At 37.1% G+C, this 22,786-nt stretch overlaps 1 protein-coding gene across 9 annotated transcripts in view; it reads left to right on the top strand.

The window, feature by feature from the left end:
* The first annotated feature begins 1,882 nt into the window (after positions 1 to 1,882).
* Positions 1,883 to 22,786, top strand: part of TANK (TRAF family member associated NFKB activator) — an 87,545-nt gene continuing 66,641 nt past the window's right edge. For 2 of the 9 annotated variants that reach the window (XR_003437906.1, XM_027130043.1), the window contains exon 1: positions 17,186 to 17,522. Coding sequence is in view for 3 of the 9 variants with exons in the window: in XM_027130043.1 (XP_026985844.1) it covers positions 17,257 to 17,522 (266 nt within the window). In the remaining 6 variants the exon portion in view is untranslated. The other 7 variants (XM_027130098.1, XM_027130108.1, XM_027130082.1 and 4 more) reach the window with 7 other exon arrangements.

Genomic DNA, 22,786 nt, shown 5'->3' with positions numbered 1-22,786 from the left:
CATTGGACCCTAATCCTTGCCAATCCCTCAGTACCAATTTGCTCCTTCCTCCCCTGCAGGAATCTCTGCATTTCTATCTGCTCCAGTCACATGGTTTATGACTCTGAGAGGAAAAAAGGAGGGGGAGGGAATAGGAAAAGGAACCACTAGAGACAACAAAGATAAAAACTTCCATCCGCCTCACATGTTTTGCCTGGAGCCAGAACCAGTCCGTGACAGAGGTTCTAAATTCCATGCACGCAGCCAAAATTTCCTCCACAAGCGTTTCTAACTATAGCTTCTCTGTCTTGGCCTCAGGATCTTCCTGCAAACAGTGCCCCGCCAGGTTGAGACCAATTACCCTGGATTAGCCAGTTCTGCTGGGGCTTGGGCTCATGCCAAGCTCACATGCCAAAGTAAATAGAAGAGGGAGGGGGCACAGAATAAAGAGATCAAAGGGGCATTTCCCAGTTAAGACATCAGCACTGCTTTAAAAAGTAATAATAAAAATTAAAAAATTTTTTAAAAACTTATGTTTTTAAAATCCAATTCAAAAGTGTAAATTCTTGACAAAAAAACTTTTCTTTCCACCAATGGCTATCTCACTTTTTTGTTTTGATTTTCTGTATTCACAGTATTAGATAGGTTTTATTTTCCCGTTATACACAAAAAAGTTTAATGTTTGATATCAGTAAGTTCATTATAAAATGTAAGGTGCTAAAGGAAATTAATACTTCATGATATGTTAGATGAGTAAATGGAATGTTTTTAATCATAAGCTTATTCATCACTTTAGATTAATTCAGAATTATTTCCTTTTTATAGAATAATTTCTTCAGGAATAGAAATAACTCAGGTTTATTTAACATCTAATTTAAGAGAGGTGGTGTTTTAAAGTGGAAAAGAAACTAGACCAAGAATCCAAAGTTCTAAATTGTAGTTCTTTTGCTAACTGTGAACTTCTGGGTAAGGTCTCAAACTCTTCATCTATAAAATGCAGGAGTTGAACAAGGAGACTGCTCAATCGCTATAGTCCTTTTCCTGTTCAATAACTTGCTACACTGAGAAAAATACACTCATTCAAAAGACAGATTTTAATCTAAGTGCTGCCTCTAACTTTCTTGGTGACTTTGAGCATCTACCCTCTCCTGTTTCCTCATCTGTAATAAAAAGGAAATGGAACAGATGGTGTCTAAGGACATTTCCAGCTCTAAAATTTTATAACAAAGAAAAATGTCTGGGGTGCATATGCCGCCTTCCATCTGCATGTAGAACTTGATGTTTTGCTCCAAGTAGCCTGAGAAGAATATATGTATTTGTAAAGCATTTCCCCAGTGTGCTGGCATATATGCTTATCCACATGAAGAGAGAATCTGAGGTCCCAGGGAGAAAAGCTCTTAAGAGCCTTTTATGTTTCACCTCTCTTCTAAGTACATGAGGTCAGGCTCTGGAATCCAGCATAAACTTTAATATTACTAGGCTTCATCCTAGTGACCTCTGTAGGCCATGAAGCAAAGACAACTATACTCAAATCTAGTCTTCACCTACTGTTTATAAATATACTGCTCAGGTCAAAAAGTGACTTCTTAAAACCTAAAAAAAGCCATTTATCAAATAAGCTTACTTTAAAATTTTGCTACATGAAAATGTGCTTAGTCCAAATATAATTTGGGGTTTACAATTTCTGGATTTTTGTTAAAACGTCCTAGCTCTTCAAGTAAAGTATCTTTGCTTCAAAAGGAAGTCAAAGTTACAGCCACGGTGGTTTACAGAACATTTTCTGGTAGTCTTTGCTTTGTTTCAATATCTTGCCATGATTGGCTGTTGAAAGTTACAAAAAAGGAAGTCTTCAAGGCGGGGGATTTCTCAGTGGAAGTTCCCAGTTTAACTCAAGGGAGATCTCAGGACAGTTGGGGCGGCACTGCTAGAGACTGAGGTAAAACTTCCAGACCCTGTAACTGCCTACTTCTTTAAAAGCAATAGTCTATGAAGGAAGCCTTGTAACCTGGAGAAGAGGTAATCAAAACTTTAGTAGTTCCTACCAATTCTCAAGCTAGCAAGGTGGCCTGGATGTCTTAAACTGACGTGTTGCAGATTTGCTCTACAATTCCTTCTGTTAAGTGAGTAATTTATGACATGATTCAGTAATGCCTTTTATTCATTGCCACAGTTGGAAATTCAGCCTTTTAAAAATGGGGTCCCTAGCCAAGACTAAAGGAAAAAATTTTAAACTGTGATCTTTTTGCATTCTTCTCAACTTTTAAGGTAGAATTTATGTCTTTATTTGAAATGATTTTTTTTAAGTTTATATCTGGAATATAGCCTTCTCCAGTGAGTGGTTTTTATAACATAAGACTTAAAAGATATATATTTAGCATAAGTTAAGTTGTATACCGCTTACTAGGTTGAAAAGTAAATACTGTATATATTCATACTTTTTTTGGTTAAATTTTTAAAGGTCAATTCTGGCCTGATCCAGTGTGTTCATTCAAACATTAACTCACATTTACTATTTTTCTATCTTCTAAGAAACACATGTTTATGAATATTTCTTTAACAGTAAAGTATTAACCTTATAGAAAACTTGGCATTTCCTACCTTCGAACATTTAAATTTACACAATAATAGCAATCCAGTCTTATTCTATTATCAATTGGCCTTTATTTTCACAAAAAATGAATATTAAAGATAGTATAGTATATTCTCAAGAACAAGGAGATAGTTCAAAAAGATTAAACCTCAAGGATCATTACTATTGTTATATTAATAGCTGCCATTATTGAGTGTCTGCTACAGGGAAATGGTCACAGGATCTCCCAGCTAGTAAGTGGTAGAGCCAGAGCTTAACCATAAATCCACATCATTTCTTTTTCCATGGCTCTCTGTTACCACTGCCCTGCCTTCTTACAATACTGAAAAAGTGTTTTGAGTTATCTTATCTAAACTGCAAACGGATGGGGGGAAAATGACAATACTTGGTCAAGATCACAGAGAAGCCAAGTCATTCATAGAAGCTTAGAATTCATTCCTAGGTCTTCCTTGTCCTCACTTGCCCACCCCATCTCCTCACTCCCTCCAGGGCTCACTTCCACCTGGGCACAGGTGCACACATTAGTCTGCCTCCATGCAGAAGGGGGGACCTATGGCTGTATACCAGGTCTAACCTGACTGAAGTTCCTGCTAGCAGCCAACTAGAGCAACATCCAATTATTTCTCTTAAACACTTATGACAATGAGAGAGATGGCCAACTGGAAGATTTAAAATAAATATGTTAAATTCCTCCCCAAAAGAGCTGGTTGGAACTTCATGAAACTTACGCACTAATTTGAAGAAAATAATTATCCTTACAGGAGAGAACCTTACTGTCTGCAAACATTCTTTCTCTCCATGTGTTAAGGCCTCAGGAAACATAGGTTGGTTGTTTATTATAAAATGTATTCCAATATATTTTATCTTCTTCATGTGTGTCATAGGGATGCTATCTTGATAGGGGTATTATTTCCACTATATTTTCTAACTAATTACTGCTGACATTTAGGAAAGTTCTTGAAAACATAATTTTATCTTGCATCCAGTCATTATATTGATATTTTATTTATTTCTAAATTATTCTAAATTATTTTAGGTAATTCACATGCAAAGCCTAGATAGGAAGAATTTACTTTTGTCTCCTTTTTTCTTCTGGTGGTGACATTGGCCAGAACTTCTAGAACAGTGTTTAATAACAGAGGAGATTGCAGCCAACCTCATCATGTTCTCATCTCAGTGGGAATTTCCCTAGTGGTTAACATTAAGAATGACGTAGGCTGTTGGTTTGAGATAAACACATTAATCATAAAGACCAAATAACTACCAAATATGCCTCTAACCCTAGTTTGCTAAAAGTGTATCAAGACTTCATGGTAAACTATATTCATTGTCTTTTTGATATCATCAGAGACAGCTGTATGGTTTTTCTACTTTAAACTATATAGTGCCCTGTTGTTACACAATAGAGTAATTGTATTTTTTAAAAATTACATGTTGTTAAAAATCATCCCTCGGTAATAAAAGTAGGTTTATAATTATGAAGTATATTTTGTTATTGCCCTGGTTAAGATAATAAATTGGTTGATCAAAGCAAACCAAACCTACACATTTCCTCATTTTCTCTTCAATCCACATGCTTAAACGCCTCTCCCCTATTATTTTGGCTTCACAATTCAGTTCACAACTCAAATTAACAGAAAAGAATGAAAAAAACGTGGCATAGCCAAGGAACCCTATCAAGGCAGAGCAACCAACACTCAGACAAAGCAGCTGTTCCTACACATTGTGCAAAAAGCTTTCTCCCTATTTTAACACTGCTAGCTGCAGACCACAATTCAGTTACAACCAACAGTGGTGTGCAAAATGTGTGTCCAAATTGATTTATCTTACACCAATTTATATTAAGAAAATACATACTGAAAAAGAATTAATGAGAATTTTTGCATTCCTATTCACAAGTGAAATTCATCTGTATTTGTATTTTCTGATAAAAATACCCAAACTCTCCATGTTCTAAAAAAATTTCGTGGGACTTATCGGCTCCTTGAAATGTTTAAAGAGCATATCTTAGCACTCTGTCCCTGACACGCACTTTTGGAAGTAATTCTTTAAAAGCTTTTCAACGTTTTCTATTGTTATTGATCTATTCAGGTTTTATGCCATTTTTTCGCACAGTTTAGGTTATTTGTTGTTTATAAATAAAATTTTATCAAAATTTTCAAATGTATTGGTATACATGGTATTGTAATTTTTACCATCTCCATAACCATATGGATAACCCTTTTCGTTATGTTTTCTCTCTCTTTTTTTCCTGATTGGACATGTCAAAGGGTTAATCTCTTGGATGTATCTCATTTATGGTTAGCTCTTTTTTAAATAAATAGTTTTTGTTTTTATCTTTATTACTATTTTCTTACTGCCTTTCCTTCCTTTTAGATTATTTTACTTTTCCCTTCCTCAGTTTTAGATTTGGTTGCTTAGTTCATTTATTTTTTTTCTTTCTTATTTTGTAATGAAAGTATTTAAGGCTAGGAATTTTCTGAGTACCATTTTAACTGTTCTTACACATTTATATCATTTTCACATTATTTCATTATTATTTTATGTTTTTCTAACTGCAGTTTTATTTCCTCTCTGATCCAAGAGTTATTTAGAACAATAAAGGTTTTTCTTGTTTTTTGGATTTTTTTTTACCTAACAGACTTTATTTTTTTCGAACAGTTTTAGATTTAGAGAAAAAAAGAGTAAACACTACAGAGAGTTCCCATGTACCACCCTGCCTCTTCCCCCGCACCCCTGCTCCCCAACATAGTTTCCCCTGTAATTAACGTATTAGTGTATGGTACATTTGTGACAATAGAGGAACAATATTGATACATTTTTATTAACTCAGTTTATAGTTTATTCAAATTTCCTTATTTTTTCCTTTTACAAAAATTGAGGTAAAATTCACATAACAAAGTTAAACATTATAAAGTGAACAATTTAGTGGTATTTAGTCCACTCAACAGTGTTGTGCAACCACCACTTCTATCTAGCTTCAAAACATTTTTACCACCCCAAAAGGAAACCCTTTACCCATTAAGCAGTTGCTCTGCATTTCCTGCTCTCCTCAATCCCTGGCAACCACCAATCTGTGTCCTGTCTATATGAATATACCTATTCTGGGTATTTCACATAAGTGAAATCATATAACCTGTGACTTTTTCTGTCTGGCTTTTTTTCACTTAGCATAGTATTTTCAAGATATATCCATGTTGTAGCATATGTCAGTACTTCATTTCTTTTATGGCCAAGTAATATTCTGTTGTCTATGTATACACCATTTATTTATCCATTCATCTATTGATGGACAGGATAGTTGGGCTGTTTTCACTTTTTGTCTATTGTAAACAGTGCTGCTATGACCATGCATTTACATTGTATGATTACCTATTTTCAATTCTTTTAAGTATATACCTCACGGTGGAATTGTGGGGTCACATTGTGGGCTAATTCTATGTTTAACTTTTTTTTTTCCTTTTCTTTTTTTTTTTTTTTTTGTGGTACGCGGGCCTCTCACTGTTGTGGCCTCTCCCATTGCGGAGCACAGGCTCCGGATGCGCAGGCTCAGCGGCCATGGCTCACGGGCCCAGCTGCTCCGCGGCATGTGGGATCTTCCCAGACCGGGGCACGAACCCATGTCCCCTGCATCGGCAGGCGGACTCTCAACCACTGCGACACCAGGGAAGTCCTATGTTTAACTTTTTAAGTAACTGCCAAATTGTTTTCCACAATGACTGAACCATTTTACATTCCCACCAGCAATGCATGAAAGTTCCAGTGTCTCCACATTCTTGCCAACACTTGTAATTTTCTGGGTTTTTTGTTTTGTTTTGTTTTTTGTTTTCTGTTTTTGGCTACGTTGGGTCTTCGTTGCTATGTGCAGGCTTTTCTCTAGTTGTGGCAAGCAGGGGTTACTCTTCGTTGTGGTGCACAGGCTTCTCATTGTGGTGGCTTCTCTTGCTACGGAGCACAGGCTCTAGGCGTGTGGGCTTCAGTAGTTGCAGCATGCGGGCTCAGTAGTTGCAGCACACAGGCTCAGTAGTTGTGGCAGGTGGGCCCTAGAGCGTGCAGGCTTTAGTAGTTGCAATGCATGGGCTCAGTAGTTGTGGCTCGCAGGTTGTAGAGCGCAAGCTCAGTAGTTGTGGCGCACAGGCTTAGTTGCTCCACAGCATGTGGGATCTTCCCAGACCAAGGATCAAACCCACGTTCCCTGCATTGGCAGGTGGATTCTTAACCAGGGATGTCCCCTTTCTGTTTTTTAAGTTATTATTATTATAGTCATCCTAATGGATGTTACATGATATCTCATTGCGGTTTTGATTTGCATTACCCTAATGACTAATGATGTCAAACATCCTTTCATGTGCTTTTTAGCCAACTGTATAGTCTCCTTGGAAAAATGTCTTCAAATCCTTTACCCATTTTTTAATTGAGTTGTCCTTCTGTTGTTAGGCTAATATAATAAAAGAGTTCTTTATATATTCTGGATACACGACTCTTATGAAATACATAATTTGCAAACATTTTCTCCCATTCTACAGATTGCCTTTTGATAATGTCTTTCAATGCACAAAAGTTTATTTTCAAAAATTTTTAGAGTCCAATTTATTTTTTTCTTGATTGTATTTTTTTGTTTATGATTTTGGTATCATACCTAAGAATCCATTGCCAAATTCAAGGTCACAATGATTTACGTCTTTTCTAAGTTGTATAGTTTTAGCTCTTGTATTTAGATTACTTTTTCACTTTGAGTTAGTTTTTGTATATAATGTGAGATAGGAGTCCAGTTTTGTTATTTTCATTATGGATATCAGTTGCTCCAACATCATTTGTTGAAAAGACTATTCTTTCTCCATTAAATGGTCTTTGTACTCTGCTCAAAATCAATTGGCCATAGATGTAAGGGTTTATTTCTGGACTCTCCATTCTATTCCTGTGGTCTATATGTCTATCTTTATGCTCTTATCACACTGTTTTGATTACTGTAGCTTTGTAATGAGTTTTGAAATGGGGAAGTGTGAGTCCTCCAACTCTTTTAATTTTTTCAATATTCCTTGGTTATTTAGGGCTCCTTGCAATTCTACATGAAACTGAAGATTGGCTTTTTCATTTCTGAAAAAAGTCATTGGAATTTTGATACAGATTACATTAAATCTGTAGATCATTTGGGGAGTATTGCCATTTTAACAATTTTAACTCTTCCAATTCATGAACACAGGATGTCTTCCCATTTATTTAGGTCTTCTTTCATTTTTTTCAGCAATATTTTGTAGTTTTCAGTGTACAAGTCATTTGCCTCTTTGGTTAAATTTATTCCTAGATATTTCATTCTTTTGGATGCTATTATAAATTAAGTTGTTTCCTTAATTTTCTTTTTGAATTGTTCATTGATAACATATTGAAACCAACTGATTTCTGAGTGTTGATCTTGTATCCTGCAACTTTGCTAAATTTATTTATTAGCTCTAGTAGCTTTCCTGTGGATTGTTTGGGATTTTCTACATGTAGGATAATGTCATTTGCAGATATAGTTTTACTTCTTCCTTTTTAATTTAGATGCCTTTTCTTTTTCTTGTTTAATTGCTCTTGCTAGAACTACCATGACAATGTTGAATAGCAATAGTGAAAAAAAGCACCCTTGTTTTGTTCCTGATCTTAGGGACAAATCTTTCAGTCTTTCACCATTGAGTATGATGTTAGCTGTGGGTTTTTCATAAATTCAGAACGTCTTAATTTCTCCTTCATTTTTGAAGAATGGTTTTGCCGGATATAGAATTCTTGGTTGGCACCTATTTCTTTTTTTTTCCCAGCATTTTAAATATGTCATCCCACTGCCTTCTGGCCTCCATGATTCCAAAGTGAAATTGGCTGTTAATCTTACAGAGGATCCCTTGTAAATAAAGAGTTGCTTCTCTCTCGCTGCTTTCAAGATTCTCTCATTGTATTTGGCTTTCAACAGTTTGATTATAATGTGTCTCAGTGTGAATCTGAGTTTAGTCTACTTGAGTTCACTGAACTTCTTGAATGTACAGATTCAGTCTTTCATCAAATTGGGAAGTTTTCAACCATTATTTCTTTAAATATATTTTCTGCTCCTTTTCTCTCACCTCTCCTTCAGAACTTCCATAATGCATATTTTGGCTTACAAGATGATGTTTCATAGGCCTCTTAGGCTCTATGCACTTTTCTTTATTCTTTTTTCCTTTCTGTTCCTCTATCTAGATAGTTTCAATTGTCTTATAATCACATTCACTGACGTCTTCTGCCTGCTCAAATCTGTTGCCCCTCTAGTGAATTTTTCATTTCACTTATTGTACTATTCAGCTCCAGAGTTTCTATTTGGTTCCTTTTTACAATTTCTATCTCTTTATTGATAATGTTGTCTTGTTCATACAACATTTTCTGATTTCCTTTGGTTTTTTGGTCTACAGTTTCCTTTGGCTTTTTGGGCATATGTAAGACAATTGATTTAAAGTAAGAGATTTTCCTAGTAAGTACAATCTCTACACTTCCTTAGGGTGAACTTTTAAAGACATTTTAAATGATAATTCTGACTACTTACTTAAATTAAAAATCAACTGCATGTAGAACGACCTACTTAAGTTACAGATATTATCTATACAACATGGGTTTGAACTGCATGGGTCCACTAATACGTGGATTCTTTTCAATAAACATGTACTACACGATCTGCAGTTGGTTGAATCTGCAGTTACAGAACCATGGATATGGAGGGCTGACTGTAACATTATATGTGGATTTTCAACTGCATAGGGGGTTGGTGCCCCAACCCTCTCATTGTTCAAATGTCAACTGTATTAGCTAATATTTATTGAGTTCCTCCTATAATCCAGGCCCTGTTCATATATTATCTCACTGTACACATACACATACACACACAACTTTTTTTTTTTTCTTTTGTGGTACACGGGCCTCTCACTATTGTGGCCTCTCCCGTTGCGAAGCACAGGCTCCAGACGCGCAGGCCCACCGGCCATGGCTCATGGGCCCAGCTGCTCCGCGGCATGTGGGACCCTCCCAGACCGGGGCACAAACCCGTGTCCCCTGCACCGGCAGGCGGGCTCTCAACCACTGCGCCACCAGGAAAGCCCCACACACAACTTTTGAGGCCAGTATTATTATAATCTATACTTGACAGGAGAAGAAACTGAAGCTCGGGGTTGGTCATATGGTTAGTAAATGACAATACCAACATATGACTGGGGCAATTCTAATGAGAACTCTCATTTATAGCCTGCTTGCATTAGCCTATGTCAGCTTGAGTTTGCCTTTGTGAAGGCAATGATCATCTAGGCCTCAGACTGTGTTACAAGTTTCTTTAATATTAGTTGTAATAGCCATCCTAACTTCAGAAACACACAAATATGTGTCTTGGAATTTCAAGTGTGAGGCATGTCATAAAGGGGAAAGGACAGGGTGAAATAGGAGCCCATAGTTCTAACCTGGAAGAGAAGTCAAGTGAGGCCCTGCTTTGAATCAGACCATTCAGCTGAGGCCTTAATAGACCAAGCAAAATGTGAGGGAAACATGTTCTAGTATGAGGAAAACACACTAGCAAACACCTGAAAAAGACAGAACACGGAGCATTTGAGGTGTTGAAAGAAGCCAGAAGAAGAGGCAGGATATGAGTCTGGAGAAGTAAGAAGAAACCTCATACTATGTTTAGAGTTTGGATTTTATTCTAAGGTTAATAGAAAGTGACTTTAGGTGCTAAAGGAACATAATAAAATTTAGAATTTGACAAGAGAAAAAGTTAGGAGAATAGGTAGGAGATTGTGTAGTAAATATGAATTTGATGATGGTCTGAACAAGGGGTGTCAGTAGAGTCAGAGTGTGACAGTGAGGACAGAGTTGACAATGAGAACAGAGTATATGCATGCAAAAACAATGTTGCAGAGGAGTGCTCACAAGAGTTACCTTATTGGATGAGTTTTACATCTTCATTACATGAGCAATGTTTTCCTTTCTTTCTCCTCTATTGAGGAGCATGAAAAAATGGAGAATTCTATGGTGGTCCAATGGTTAGGACTCCTCGCTCTCACTGCCAAGGGCCAGGGTTCAATCCCTGGTGGGGGAACTAAGATCCCACAAGCCATGAGGTGCGGCCAAAAACATAAACATAAACAATAAGCATATAATTTTTAATGGCTTTATTGGAGTATAATTGCTTTTAATTCTACTTGTAGTTATTTACCTTTATATTTTTTTTAAAAATCTAAAATAATATATGTTCAATTATAATATCATTGTTAGAATGAGAGCCTATCATTTCCTTGTTTTCACATATAGAAGATAAGAAAATGAGTAAATTAGAACTTTCTCCTTCCTGCCACCTCTCTTCTACCCACTTGAGTTTTTGTTGCTATAATCAGGAAGTTTAGAACAAATTATTACTAAACTATTTATTTATACTTGGACCTTATATCTTAAAGATTATTTTTAATATTCTCATTATATTTGCAACAAGTTTTTACCTAATCCAATATTTAAATTATTTCAAATATTTACAGATATTTCTTTTATATCAGAATTTCACCTTTCTTAGTTTTTGCACTTTGATTCCCTTCTGACTAACTGAAGTGTATGTCCAGTTATTTCAGGACATAGGTGAAATATCTCTGAACTATAAGGTATCTAAGAATGTCTTAGTTTTCCTTTCCTATGAAAATGATAATTCGAGTGGGTATAGATTTTGTAAGTCAAATCTTTCTCAGGCTGCTGTACGTGTTATTCTATTCAGCTTCTGAAGTTTAATGTTGAAGTTAAGTCTATTTTTCATTTTTTTTCTTCCTTTGAAAATAGTTTCATTTTTTAATCTGTATTCTTATTGAATTTTTTCCATACTTTAGATTCAGAAAGCTTTCTCTCACCCCCTGAAGACTAGACTAAGGCCTCTCCAATGTGTTTTTTGAGTACCCTATTCTTACCCTTATTGTTATGGTGTAATACCACATGGTATAGCAATTGCCTGTTTCTTGTATGCATATCATCCACAATAGACACTAAGTTCTTTTAAGGTAGAACTGTGACTTGGTAATCTTTGTAGCCCTAACTTTTAGCATATAGCAAGCACTCACAAAATGGTTCCTGAATAAATGAATGGATACATAATTTAACATTACAATCTTTATCAGGATAGGTCAAAATGTTGGGCTCTTTTCATTAATACATTTCAAGACTCACTGAGTTCTTTTCATCTCTGATTGTCTTATATCAAAGTATTACTTCGGATATATTCTGATATATCTTTAGTTGCTATTTCTGTTCCATTTACTCGGATCTCTTTTTCAGAAGTTGGAGCACTATCTTTCCACTATTACATTTAATGGTTTTCATCTATTTCTCCTTTCCATTCACATTTTGAGAGAGTTTTTCAAGCTTTTTCTCTAATCATTGATTTAACATTCTGCAGTATGGATTCCATTTTTTATTATGTTCAAATAATGTTTGAATTTTGATGTTGCATGTTCTGTGTCCTTACAGCCTTAACTTACCCAACTTTGTTTTTATTTCTCCCTTCTTGTCTTAGCTCAATATCATGCCTTAGATTTCAACTCTTGTATCACAGAAAATACAAATTGGATTCTTTCCACTTACTTATGCTTCTGGCAAACCATTTTCTAGAGTGTTCATTTTCTCAGGATTTGGGGGGACTTTGCTCTTCTTCCTTTGTGCAGCACAGTCTTTTCAAACGGATGCTTTATCTTGTATTACACTCATTAATACAAGTATATTATATCTTGTATTAAACTCATTCCAAGGTTTGTGTAGCCCTTACTAACCAGAAGTGTGGATTTTATTTGATTCTTCTCATTATCTTCCTGATTTCTACTAGCTCCTCAGCACAGATCTTGAGCTGGGAGACATAAAGACATGCATAGTTCACAGCTAACTTTTGGACCTAAAGCTAACATTTACCAACTTTGTCACTATGAATACTGGCCTGAGGCAGAGATCCCTCACCCTTATTGCCTAGTTGTTTTAATATGAAGAAGAGAATTCCTGGTTAATCAGGAAAAAATCATTGGTCTTTTCCTTGATACGAGCCATGTATGAAAAACTAAACTCCCAGAGAGTCAAACACACAGCTCTATCTGCCCAGGCCCTTCCATTATTTGCTTCACATATCCTTAGATACAGAGTATCACATCTGTCCACTCCCATTGGGATCATGTTGATATACTCCAAACCAGAACTCAAAAATATCAATAGATAATAAAAACACGTACTAATGGGGGACAATGAGGCAACAAGTTGTAAAATAGTACTTGAAGGTAACACATAGTAGTGGGGTTACTGTCCAATTCACTAGTAGGTGACATGAAGCAGATAGCTTTCTTACTATCCTTCAGGGTCACAGGTTTGCTCACCTTCAAACAACAAAGTTCATGTCCATTTCAGCCCTACAGTTCTTGCAAGTGGTGGAAAATCTTGTCAAATTCTGTCAGTAGGATGCTTATCAGCAGGGTTATAGCAACTCTGGAAGACTCAAGCCCAAGGTAGCAAGGCTTGGCAAGTGAGTGAGCACCTATTTCAGCCGAGTGCCCTGTACAGGGCACAGCCTCTCAGCCATATGCGCTGGGTCTGGTCATCAATCCTACCTTTTGATGCTATTATGAGTTCTCATATTTTTCTGATTTTTCATTAGGCATTTAATTCAGAGACTCTGAGACAAAAACAGCTAGTCCAGATGTCATCCTAAATCAGAAGTCAACCAGATTCTATTAATAGTGATATTTCACATCAAAGATTTGACTAAGACCATTGATGCATACCTGGCATTCCAAGTTAGTTGTAGTAAGTGTTTATACTGGCAGCTTTCCTTGTTTCTAGATTTATATTCAGAACTCTCAATAAAATATTAAGCAGTTTTGAAAACAGGTCCTGAAATAGTTTTAATAAAGCTGCAGTTCTCATTTTCATTCCACCCTACCCTCCAGTACTACTTGTTAACCTGAGGTATATAATAATATAAGGAAAATTAGAGTGAAATTATGTCAGTTTTAAAGAATTATTCCTCAAATGAATATCCCAACTCAATTCCTAACCTTAATAAAACATATTGTATGTCATTTCTAAAAAATTCATCATCATTATAAAAAAAGGAAAATGTTTGACACTGTTTTAGCACAAACTCATCCACTTACCCCAGCATTTATGCATGTTTCAGACATTGGAGCAGTATGCAGCCACTTCTCTTCATGACTACAACATCATGGGAGTGGAAAGAGATAAAAATATATAGTTAAGAAATGTGTGTTTAATTTTTTCTTTCCTTATTTAAAGTGTTTAGCACTTTCATATTTCAAAATGCTCATGAATTCAGTTTTAGATTCTGAGTGTATTATTAAATTCTACTATTTAAATTAGAAATAGTCAAAGTAGCTCCTTCAATTTGCTCAAAAGCAGTGCTGGATAAGTTAGACTTTGTTAAAATTAAATTTTTCTGCTCTGCAAAAGACACTGTAAAAAGAATGAAAAGACAAGCCACAGACTGGGAGAAAATATTTTCAAAAGATACATCTGATAAAGGTCTGTTATACAAAACATAAAAAGAACTCTTAAAATTCAACAATAAGAAAACAAACAACCCAATTTTAAAATAGGCCAAATACCTTAACAGATAATTCACAAAAGAAGATATACAGATTGCAAATAACCATGTGAATAGATGCTCCACATTATATGTCATCAGGGAAATGAAAATTAAAACACAATGAGATACCACTCCACTCCTATTTGAACGGTCAAAAGCCAGAACACTGACAACACCAAATGCTGATGAGGATGTGGAGCAAAAGGAACTCCCATTCATTGCTGGTGGGAATGCAAAATGGTACAGCCACTTTGGAAGACACTTTGGCAGCTTGTTACAAAACTAAATATATTCTTGCTCTACAGCCCAACAATCACGCTCCTTGGTATTTACCCAAAGTAGTTGAAAATATGTGCACACAAAAACCTGTGCACTAATGTTTATAGCAGCTTTATTCAACTTGCCAAAAGTTGAAGCAACCAAGGTGTCCTTCAGTAGGCAAATGGATAAATAAACTGTGGTACATCCAGACAATGGAATACTATTCAGTGCTAACAAGAAATGATCTATCAAGCCATGAAAAGGCATGGAAGAAACTCAAATGCATATTACTAAGTGAAAGAAGCCAATCTGAAAAGGCTACCTACTGTATGATTCCAACAATATGACAATCTGGAAAAGGCAAAACTATGGAGACAGTAAAAAGATCAGTGGTTGTCAGAGATTAGGGAGAGGGAGAGATGAATAGGTGGATCATAGAGGATTTTTAGGGCAATGAAATTATTCTTGTATAGTATGATAGTATAATGATGGATACATGTCAGAGTGTATAGAGTATACTAGTATCCTCCAGTATACTGTAGTATAATACTATAATGATAGACACATGGCATTATGCTTCTGTCCACACCCATCAAATGTACAACACCAAGAGTGAACCCTAATGGAAACTATGGACTTTGAATGATAATAGTATGTCAATGTAGGTTCATCAATTGTGACAAACATATCACCCTGACGGGAAGTGTTGATGATGAAACAGTCTTATGCATGTTTCAGGGTAGGGAGTATGTGGTAAATCTCTGTATCTTCCTCTCACATTTACCGTGAACTTAAAGTTACTTTTAAAAATTCTTTTTTAAAATGTGCTGTACTGTCATGTTTAACTCAATTACTTATTACAAGAAAATTGTTCAACTGGTCATAATGCTATACACAAGAAGTTTCTGTTGTTTTTTTTAAAAAAGGTTTTTAAATTATATTTTGGCTTTGACTTTAAAAAATAAGCCCAATATTCAAGTTAACCAAGTAGAATACACTGCAATTTGGCAAGTTTTTAAATTCTTGGACTTACTGGCCTAAGGAAAGAAGTATAAACATCCGTGATTCAGAAATGTAGGGAGAAACTGAGGCAGTCAGAACCCCATCCTTCTGCTCTAACAGAGAAAAGATACTATCCTAGGAGGAGCAAGATCCTGGACCTCCCTGGGAAGATAGTAGCTTCTAAGTTACATGGGACAGCATGACTAGAAAAAAGGAGCTCAAGATTCCAGGGCTAGCCTTGCAACTTTCAGGATGAATAAAGATTCTTGGATGGACTGAAGACCTGTCAAGGTATGGCTTAGCCAAGACCACTAGGACAGGAGTGTTACAGGAGTGTTCAGGAGTGTTCTCAACTTTGGAAATTTCATCAAGTCCATGGATATAGAGCTATGCTCTAGAGCAGGCTCTGCCTGACAACAATATACAGTACTCATGGTCATTTTAATCTTTGCTATGAAATCACTATTTCAGCACCCTTAGTATGCTTGTGCTTGGTGATAAAGTCTTTTTCAAACACCATTAACCCTTGTCAGATATATGCAAAAATAGTGAGTTTTAAAAATAATGTTTAATTAAATAAATAGTAGGTCATCACCATGGAAGCTTCTGAAAGTGCTACATGCATTCACCCAGAACAGTTATGCTCCAGTCCATGTAGAGAGTCCCAGCCTTCAGTGCTCTCAGGAAGCTTCCACATGTGCTGTGGATTTGACTGCTCTTTTCCTGAAAGGAGTCCTCGGGATGACCTCGGTGGTGGGAAGGAGCCAGCATGACATGAGTGATTCCAGACAACACCTTTCATTTACAGAGCATTCTGAACTTTACCACGACTTTTGCCTACATTATGGATTGATTCTGCAACCATCCATCCAGTGATGTAGGTTATCATTGTCATTTGTCAGATTTTAGAGTATCAATGTTCAATAGGTTAAGCAACTTGCCTGAGGTAGTAGGTATTCGAGCTAAAACTTTTCTTGAGTTATCTGTCTAAACTTTCTATCTTGGAGAATATTCAAGCATGGTTAGGAAACGGAATAATGGGGAATCGTAAGTCATGGGAAATGTTAAAGGTCTACTTGCATGTAGCAATCATTCAACTTTAGCAAGTACTTTTAATGAAAGGTGTTACTAGTTGGGGGAAAACCAAATGTGTGTGTGTGTGTGTGTGTGTGTGTGTGTGTAATTTTTCTCAGAGTGTGGAGTTTAATCACCTTAATCACATTCATATAGGGATATGTTGAAAATTCGGGTTCCTGGGCTTCACCCCAGTTGCTCTGAACTCTGGGAATCTCTAGGGGTGAATCTACGTCTTTAACAAGTCTCTCAGGTGATTCTTGCGTAATTCTCAGGTGATTCTCAGCTCACACACTGGGTGATGCTAGACCCTGTTATTTGTTGTTTGGCAAAAAAGCTAGCCAACACACTCAGGTGACCTTTAAACTTGACATTGTACGCCTTTCCGTGGCTGTGGTTTTCCCTGCGAGGAGGGGCGGGGCTGCGCTGGGCGGGGCTTGGATGAGCGGGGCTTGGCTTGGATGAGGGGCGAGAGTGGGCGGGGCGGGGAGGGGCGGGGCCGGAGAGGCCAGGCCTGGAGAGGTAGAGGGTGAAGGGTTAATGCTCCGCGCGCAGGCGCTGCCCTCTGAACTGGAACGGAAAACAACTTCCGGTTGGAGTCACTCTGCCGGGCGCCGGCGACCCGCGGTGTGAGAGAGCGGCGCGGAAGCCCTGAACTGTGAGTAAGAAACTTCGTGAGCTAGTTGGTGTGTCCGAAGCCGTCGGGCACGGCGACAGAGAACTTGTGTGTGTGAGCGACGCTGGCCGTATGGGCGCCGCAGGGAGAGAAGCCGAGGAGCTGCAGAGACAACCAGTTCTCAGAGTGGGGAGGGACTTAGTGCGAGAGAAACCACCTGGGTCCCCATCCCCGAGCGGACCAGGGAGGGGCTTTCCGGGCCCGCGACGTCAGCGCAGCAACGACGGACCCCGCTGCGACGGCAGCAGGGGAGGGATCCTGCCCGACTCCGCGTCGGCTGCTCTCGGTGACTTGAGTTCTTGGCTAGCCACCGGGGAGGCAGGGTTTGCGATATCAGGGTGAGCAGTGGACCCCGCCTGGAGGTCCCAGCCTCCTTTGAGGACGCGGGCAGCCTTGCAGAAGCTAGTACTATCGTTGTTACTCTTCCGAAAACTTCGTCGGTTCTTTCTGTTGTTTTCCCCCCAAGATTATTGCACAGTTTTGCTCTCAGCTTTCCTGTGGGGTGTTATCATAGCCTTGTCAATGAGAAGTTGGGTAACTTCCCCGAGGGTCACGGAGAGAATAGATGGCTGAGGCGGAAAGAGCAGAAGCAAACCCTGCCCCCAGTGGGAACCGGGCGTTAGGTGGAATCCCCAGCGCGGCGTAAACTGACTAGCGACGAGTTACGGGTGTCACAAGCTGTGCTTGTCACGAAGTGAAGAAAGAAGGGGGAAGACACTCAAACCAAAGAGTCTTTGTGTCTCTTATTATGCTGTAATAAGCAGAAGTAGAGCAGCCTTTGCTATGTCAAGTGTCATTTATCTCACAGATTCATTTGACAAGTTATATCTTAAGAGAGAAACCGGTAGTAAAGGAAGTGAAATGACATGAAAGTGAAGGAAAATAACGTGATCTGCTTCCCTACCACGGTTGGAATACACATTTCAAACGAGAGGTAGCAGAGAAGCAAGCTCTGTATTCTGCTGAAAAATTATTTTGCCCCTCTCATTAGGGAGGGGAGGAGAACCCTAAAGTGATAGTCATGTATAAAGCAGAAAATGTAACTCCTTCACAGCCCTCTCCCCAACCACAGGTACTCCAACGTCTTCCACATCTCTCATGTGTATGTAAACATGTTGTTTCGCTTTCTTATGAAAATGAGATTATGTATGCATACAGTTCTATTATCTGGTTTTTCAGATGAAAAATATATAGTGGAAATCTTACCACATGTAGCTCTACTTTATCTTAATGTCAGCATGGTATTCCTTTGCCTGGATGTACCATATGTAGTTAACCATTTCTTGATATTGCCTGTCTATATATTTTGCTCTTGTTCTACAAAATTATCTGTATTTCATTAGGATACAGATATATTAATCCTCTGTGAATTATATGGCAAATATTTTCAAGAACTATCAGTCTTTGGTTTAAATGCCCAGGTTTTGTATCGCTTAAGAATGCTGTCCTTACTCAAAAATTATTAAAATATTTTCCTGTATTGTCTGTTAATTCTTTTTATAGTTTTGTATGCTTTACTCATTAAAACATATGAAAATTATTTTTGTACATTGTATAAGATAGGGTTTAGCCATTTTCCCTGAAATCATTTGCTGAAATCAATTCTTTCCCAACTGACTAGAAATACTACCTTAATATAGTAAATTTCCACCTGTACATGAGTCTTTTTTTTTTTTTGGATTCTTCTGTTGCTGTGTTCTATTTGCCTCTTCCTATACAAATACCAATCTCTTTGATTAGGCACTTTTTAGTAATTCATAAAGCAAGTCCCTCTTCATTTGCCTTTTTCAAAATATCCTTGGTGATTGCGTTCTCTTCTCAGGTAAAATTTAAAGTAAACTGTTTATGTTTCATTAAAACGTAACTTTTGGGGGGGATTTTAGCCATCCAGTAATATTTTGTGACTGGTATGTAGATAATTTATATATCTGGCCAACTTTCTAAACTTATTGTAATAAATTTTTTCTCTTGAATTTTCTAGGAAAACAGTCATCTAAATATAATCTTATCTCCTTCCTTATACTTCTTTCTTTCTTTGGTTTAATAAATTTCTAGCTTCTCCAGAACAGTGGTGTATAACAACATTGATTCAGGCCATCCTTATCATATTTCTTAGTTTGTGGATGTTTTTACTGTGTCATCATTAAATATGAATTTTAGAGTAAATTTCAAATAATTTTATTTATCAAGGAAGTGTCTTTAATATTTCTAGCTACTGGGATTTTTGCAGGGAATGGATTTTGGATTGTGTCTGAAGTTGGGTTTTTTTGTTTTTGTTTTTTCTTTTGGTCTGTTTGCATTGGCTAGCACTTGGAGAACAGTTTTAACTAACAGATGTTGAATGTTCATTTGGTCTGTATATTTCTTGTTGTCAAGATGATGTCTTTTCATTACTACTTACTAAACATTTTTATCAGGAGTAGAAGTTGAGTTTTGTCATACGGCATTTTGGCATCTATCATGGCCTATCATGTGCTTTTCTTCCTTGACCTATTAGAATGGAAAATTGTTTTAGTAGATTTTTGGGGGTTTTGTTGTTGTTGTTTTGTTTGTTTGTTTTTTAATTTTTATTAGAGTATAGTTGATTTACAATGTTATGTTAGCTTCAGGTGTACAGCAAAGTGAATCAGTTATACATATACATATATCCACTTTTTTTTTTTTAGATTCTTTTCCCATATGGGCCATTACAGAGTATTGAGTAGAGTTCCCTGTGCTATACAGCAAGTTCTTATTAGTTATCTATTTTATATATAGTAGTGTGTATATGTGAATCCCAATCTCCCAATTTATCCCTCCCCCCCTTTCCCCCTTGGTAGCCATAAGTTTGTTTTCTGCATCTGTGACTCTACTTCTGTTTTGTAAATAAGTTCATTTTTACCCTTGATTTCTACTTTTTGAACCAACCTTACACTTGGTCATTGTGTAATATTTAAGCATATAGGTTTCTTTTCGGTCACATTTTTATTTAAAATCAGTAATTGGGTTTCATCTATAGTTATCTTTTTACTGTTATCTTTGGCAGAGTTTGATAGCAAGGCTATGCTGATTTTCTAAAAAGAATTGAGAAGAGTTCCTTCTTTCTCTGCTCTGAGGTAGTTTAAATACAGCTTAAGAGCTCTCTATTTGAAGGTCTGAAAGAATTCACTCATGAACCCATCTGAAAGTACAGTGGACCCTTGAATAACACTTGGGGGTTAGGGGTGCCAAGCCTACCAGCAGTTGAAAATCTGCATGTAATTTATAGTCAGCCCTCCGTGTCTGAGGTTCTGCATCCTCAGATTCAACCAACTTCAGATAGTATAGTACTGTAGTATATATTTAGTGGGAAAAAAATTCACCTGTAAGTGTATCCATGCAGTTAAAACCCATGTTGTTCAAGGGTCAATTGTACATTGTTCTTAAAAACAGCAATAATATTCAGCAAAAAGGTCCAGAACTTTAAAAGGTCCAGAACTTTAAAAGGCGAACAAACAAAAACTCCTTAGAGTAAATCCTTGTAAAAGAAAGGGTGTGAAACACCAATAATGTCAAGAAAGAAGAACTGCTGTACTGATCCTGGTTATTTTTGTCCCCCACCTTTTTTTCCCCCCCCCCTGTTCTGGGAAAATGCTGTAGGTAGACTGAGGCTGATAATAAAGTGTTTTACTGTTTTTTCTCTTCTCTACTCCAGTTTATGAAGGAAGGAGTGTTGCTTCTACATGGGCAAGCTCTTCTATGCCCTGAAAGAAACCAGGAGGGATACTCAACTGAGAAAGCATCAGTTTCACTTTGTTGTCATCAGCTTCCCAATTTTGCCAGGAAATTTCTTGCTTTAGAGGTAGTAACCAAGCTTACATTCTACTCTAGCCAAATCCCATAGGGGAGTTTCAAAAGGAGTGGTTGAGAACGTATGCAAGCTCAGCATGCTTTTACTTATTTAATTTGAAGTGAAAATCAGTAGCACCGTCTAGGTATGTACATGGCCTCTGCACACACGTAAGAACAGGGCTGGCTTCTAAGGAATACAAACCATCCAACCAGAGCCCACCGTTTTACTCAGCTAATGGTTTACTGTTAATATGTGGATAGTATTGTATTATGTAATCTTTGGTAGAGTTACTAACTTTTATAAATGATTATTTTAAATATTTTTTGATTACTTTCAAGACTATTACCTTAGATAATGGAGTTTAGCAGTGTACATCTGTGAACTGTGGAGGAGACTTCAAGACACTCGTAAGTGTTATTTACAGAAGAATACAGGCATTATGTCAATGCTTGGATATTTGAGTATCTTAAATTATCATCTGTTAATCTAGAACAGATAATTATTGGCATAATTTGGGGGGCATGCCCTAAATAAATAAAGACTTGCATGTTTTTTAAAAGCATACCTATTATCTGTAAGGAAATGGTGAAAAATAGATAGCCTGTTGATGTAAAACTTCACTATTCTAACTACAGTTGATCCTTGAACAACACAGGGGTTAGGCATGCCAACCCTCTGCTCAGCTGAAAATCTGCATATATTTTACAGTCAGCCTTCTGTATCTAAGGTTCCTCCGTATCTGTGGTTCCACCATACTGGCAGTTCCACATCCAGGGATTCAACCAACCACAACTGAGCAATGCAGTGTTTATGTTTACCTTAGATGGGTAGAACATCACATGCCTAATTTCCTTTTTGGTGTTAATACTATTTAGTTTTGCACTTCAACCCATAGAATTTGATAAACAGTTTGAGAGAGGTCCTACTGGAGATAAAAAAGGAAATGAGGCAAAGCTGAGACTCATGGGTGTGGTCTTTGGCTATAACGTCTTCTTTTAACTCTTAGAAGATAGCACAAAAAGTTTCACCAAGTTTTAACATCCAGCGAAGTGGAGAACCTGGTCTGGGGAGCTTTTGGTTTGATCAGTGGGATTGTCTTACCTTGTTTATCCTGATGCATTTAGCAATCCAGCTTATGAAAAAAATACGATATCCAAATTCTGACACTACTGGATCTATGATATTTAAGTTTCTATTACTTTAGCTGCCTGATTGGAACATAGTAACAGTGTAGTGCAGTGTGCTATGGGTATATCCATAACCGAAGTTTACAACCTGGAAAGTGAGAACAGAAATGCAAGCTGTCATTTTGGGGAATTGGCTGCTTGTGTTATGGAACTTTCTTAAAAGTGGGAAATGATCGTAAGTAAATGTCAGGAGTGACAGTTCTCTTCCATTTCCTCTCTTCAGGCAAGGAAAACATACATACTTTTTAAGTGTCTTTAAAGGTTTACCTTAACCATCTAAGACAGAGGATGTTATTTTATTTATGTGTATATACTACATTGTTGACTTATTTTCTGCTTTTTGCTTCTGTTGCTTTGTGTGAGTGAGGAGGCAAACATAGAGCTAAGATAGAGAAAAGACAGGATGTATCTCACTTATTCACCTCTTCGTTTGCTAAGATGGCAACTTTTCTGAGATAGAATATGAACTCTTATTATTATTCATACCCCGAGGGGTTGGGAAAAGCAGGTGACTTTCTTTTCTAGGGCAGAGTGGAAGACGTCATATTTACTCTATGTGATCCTTCCCCCATCCTGAAGCTTCTGTAGATTTGAACTGGCATCT

The sequence above is a fragment of the Aethalodelphis obliquidens genome, unplaced genomic scaffold, assembly GCF_003676395.1.
Source record: "Aethalodelphis obliquidens isolate GAN/ISIS:26980383/991018 unplaced genomic scaffold, ASM367639v1 scaffold2, whole genome shotgun sequence".
NCBI lineage: Eukaryota > Metazoa > Chordata > Mammalia > Artiodactyla > Delphinidae > Aethalodelphis > Aethalodelphis obliquidens.
This window is presented reverse-complemented; position numbering and strand designations above follow the sequence as displayed.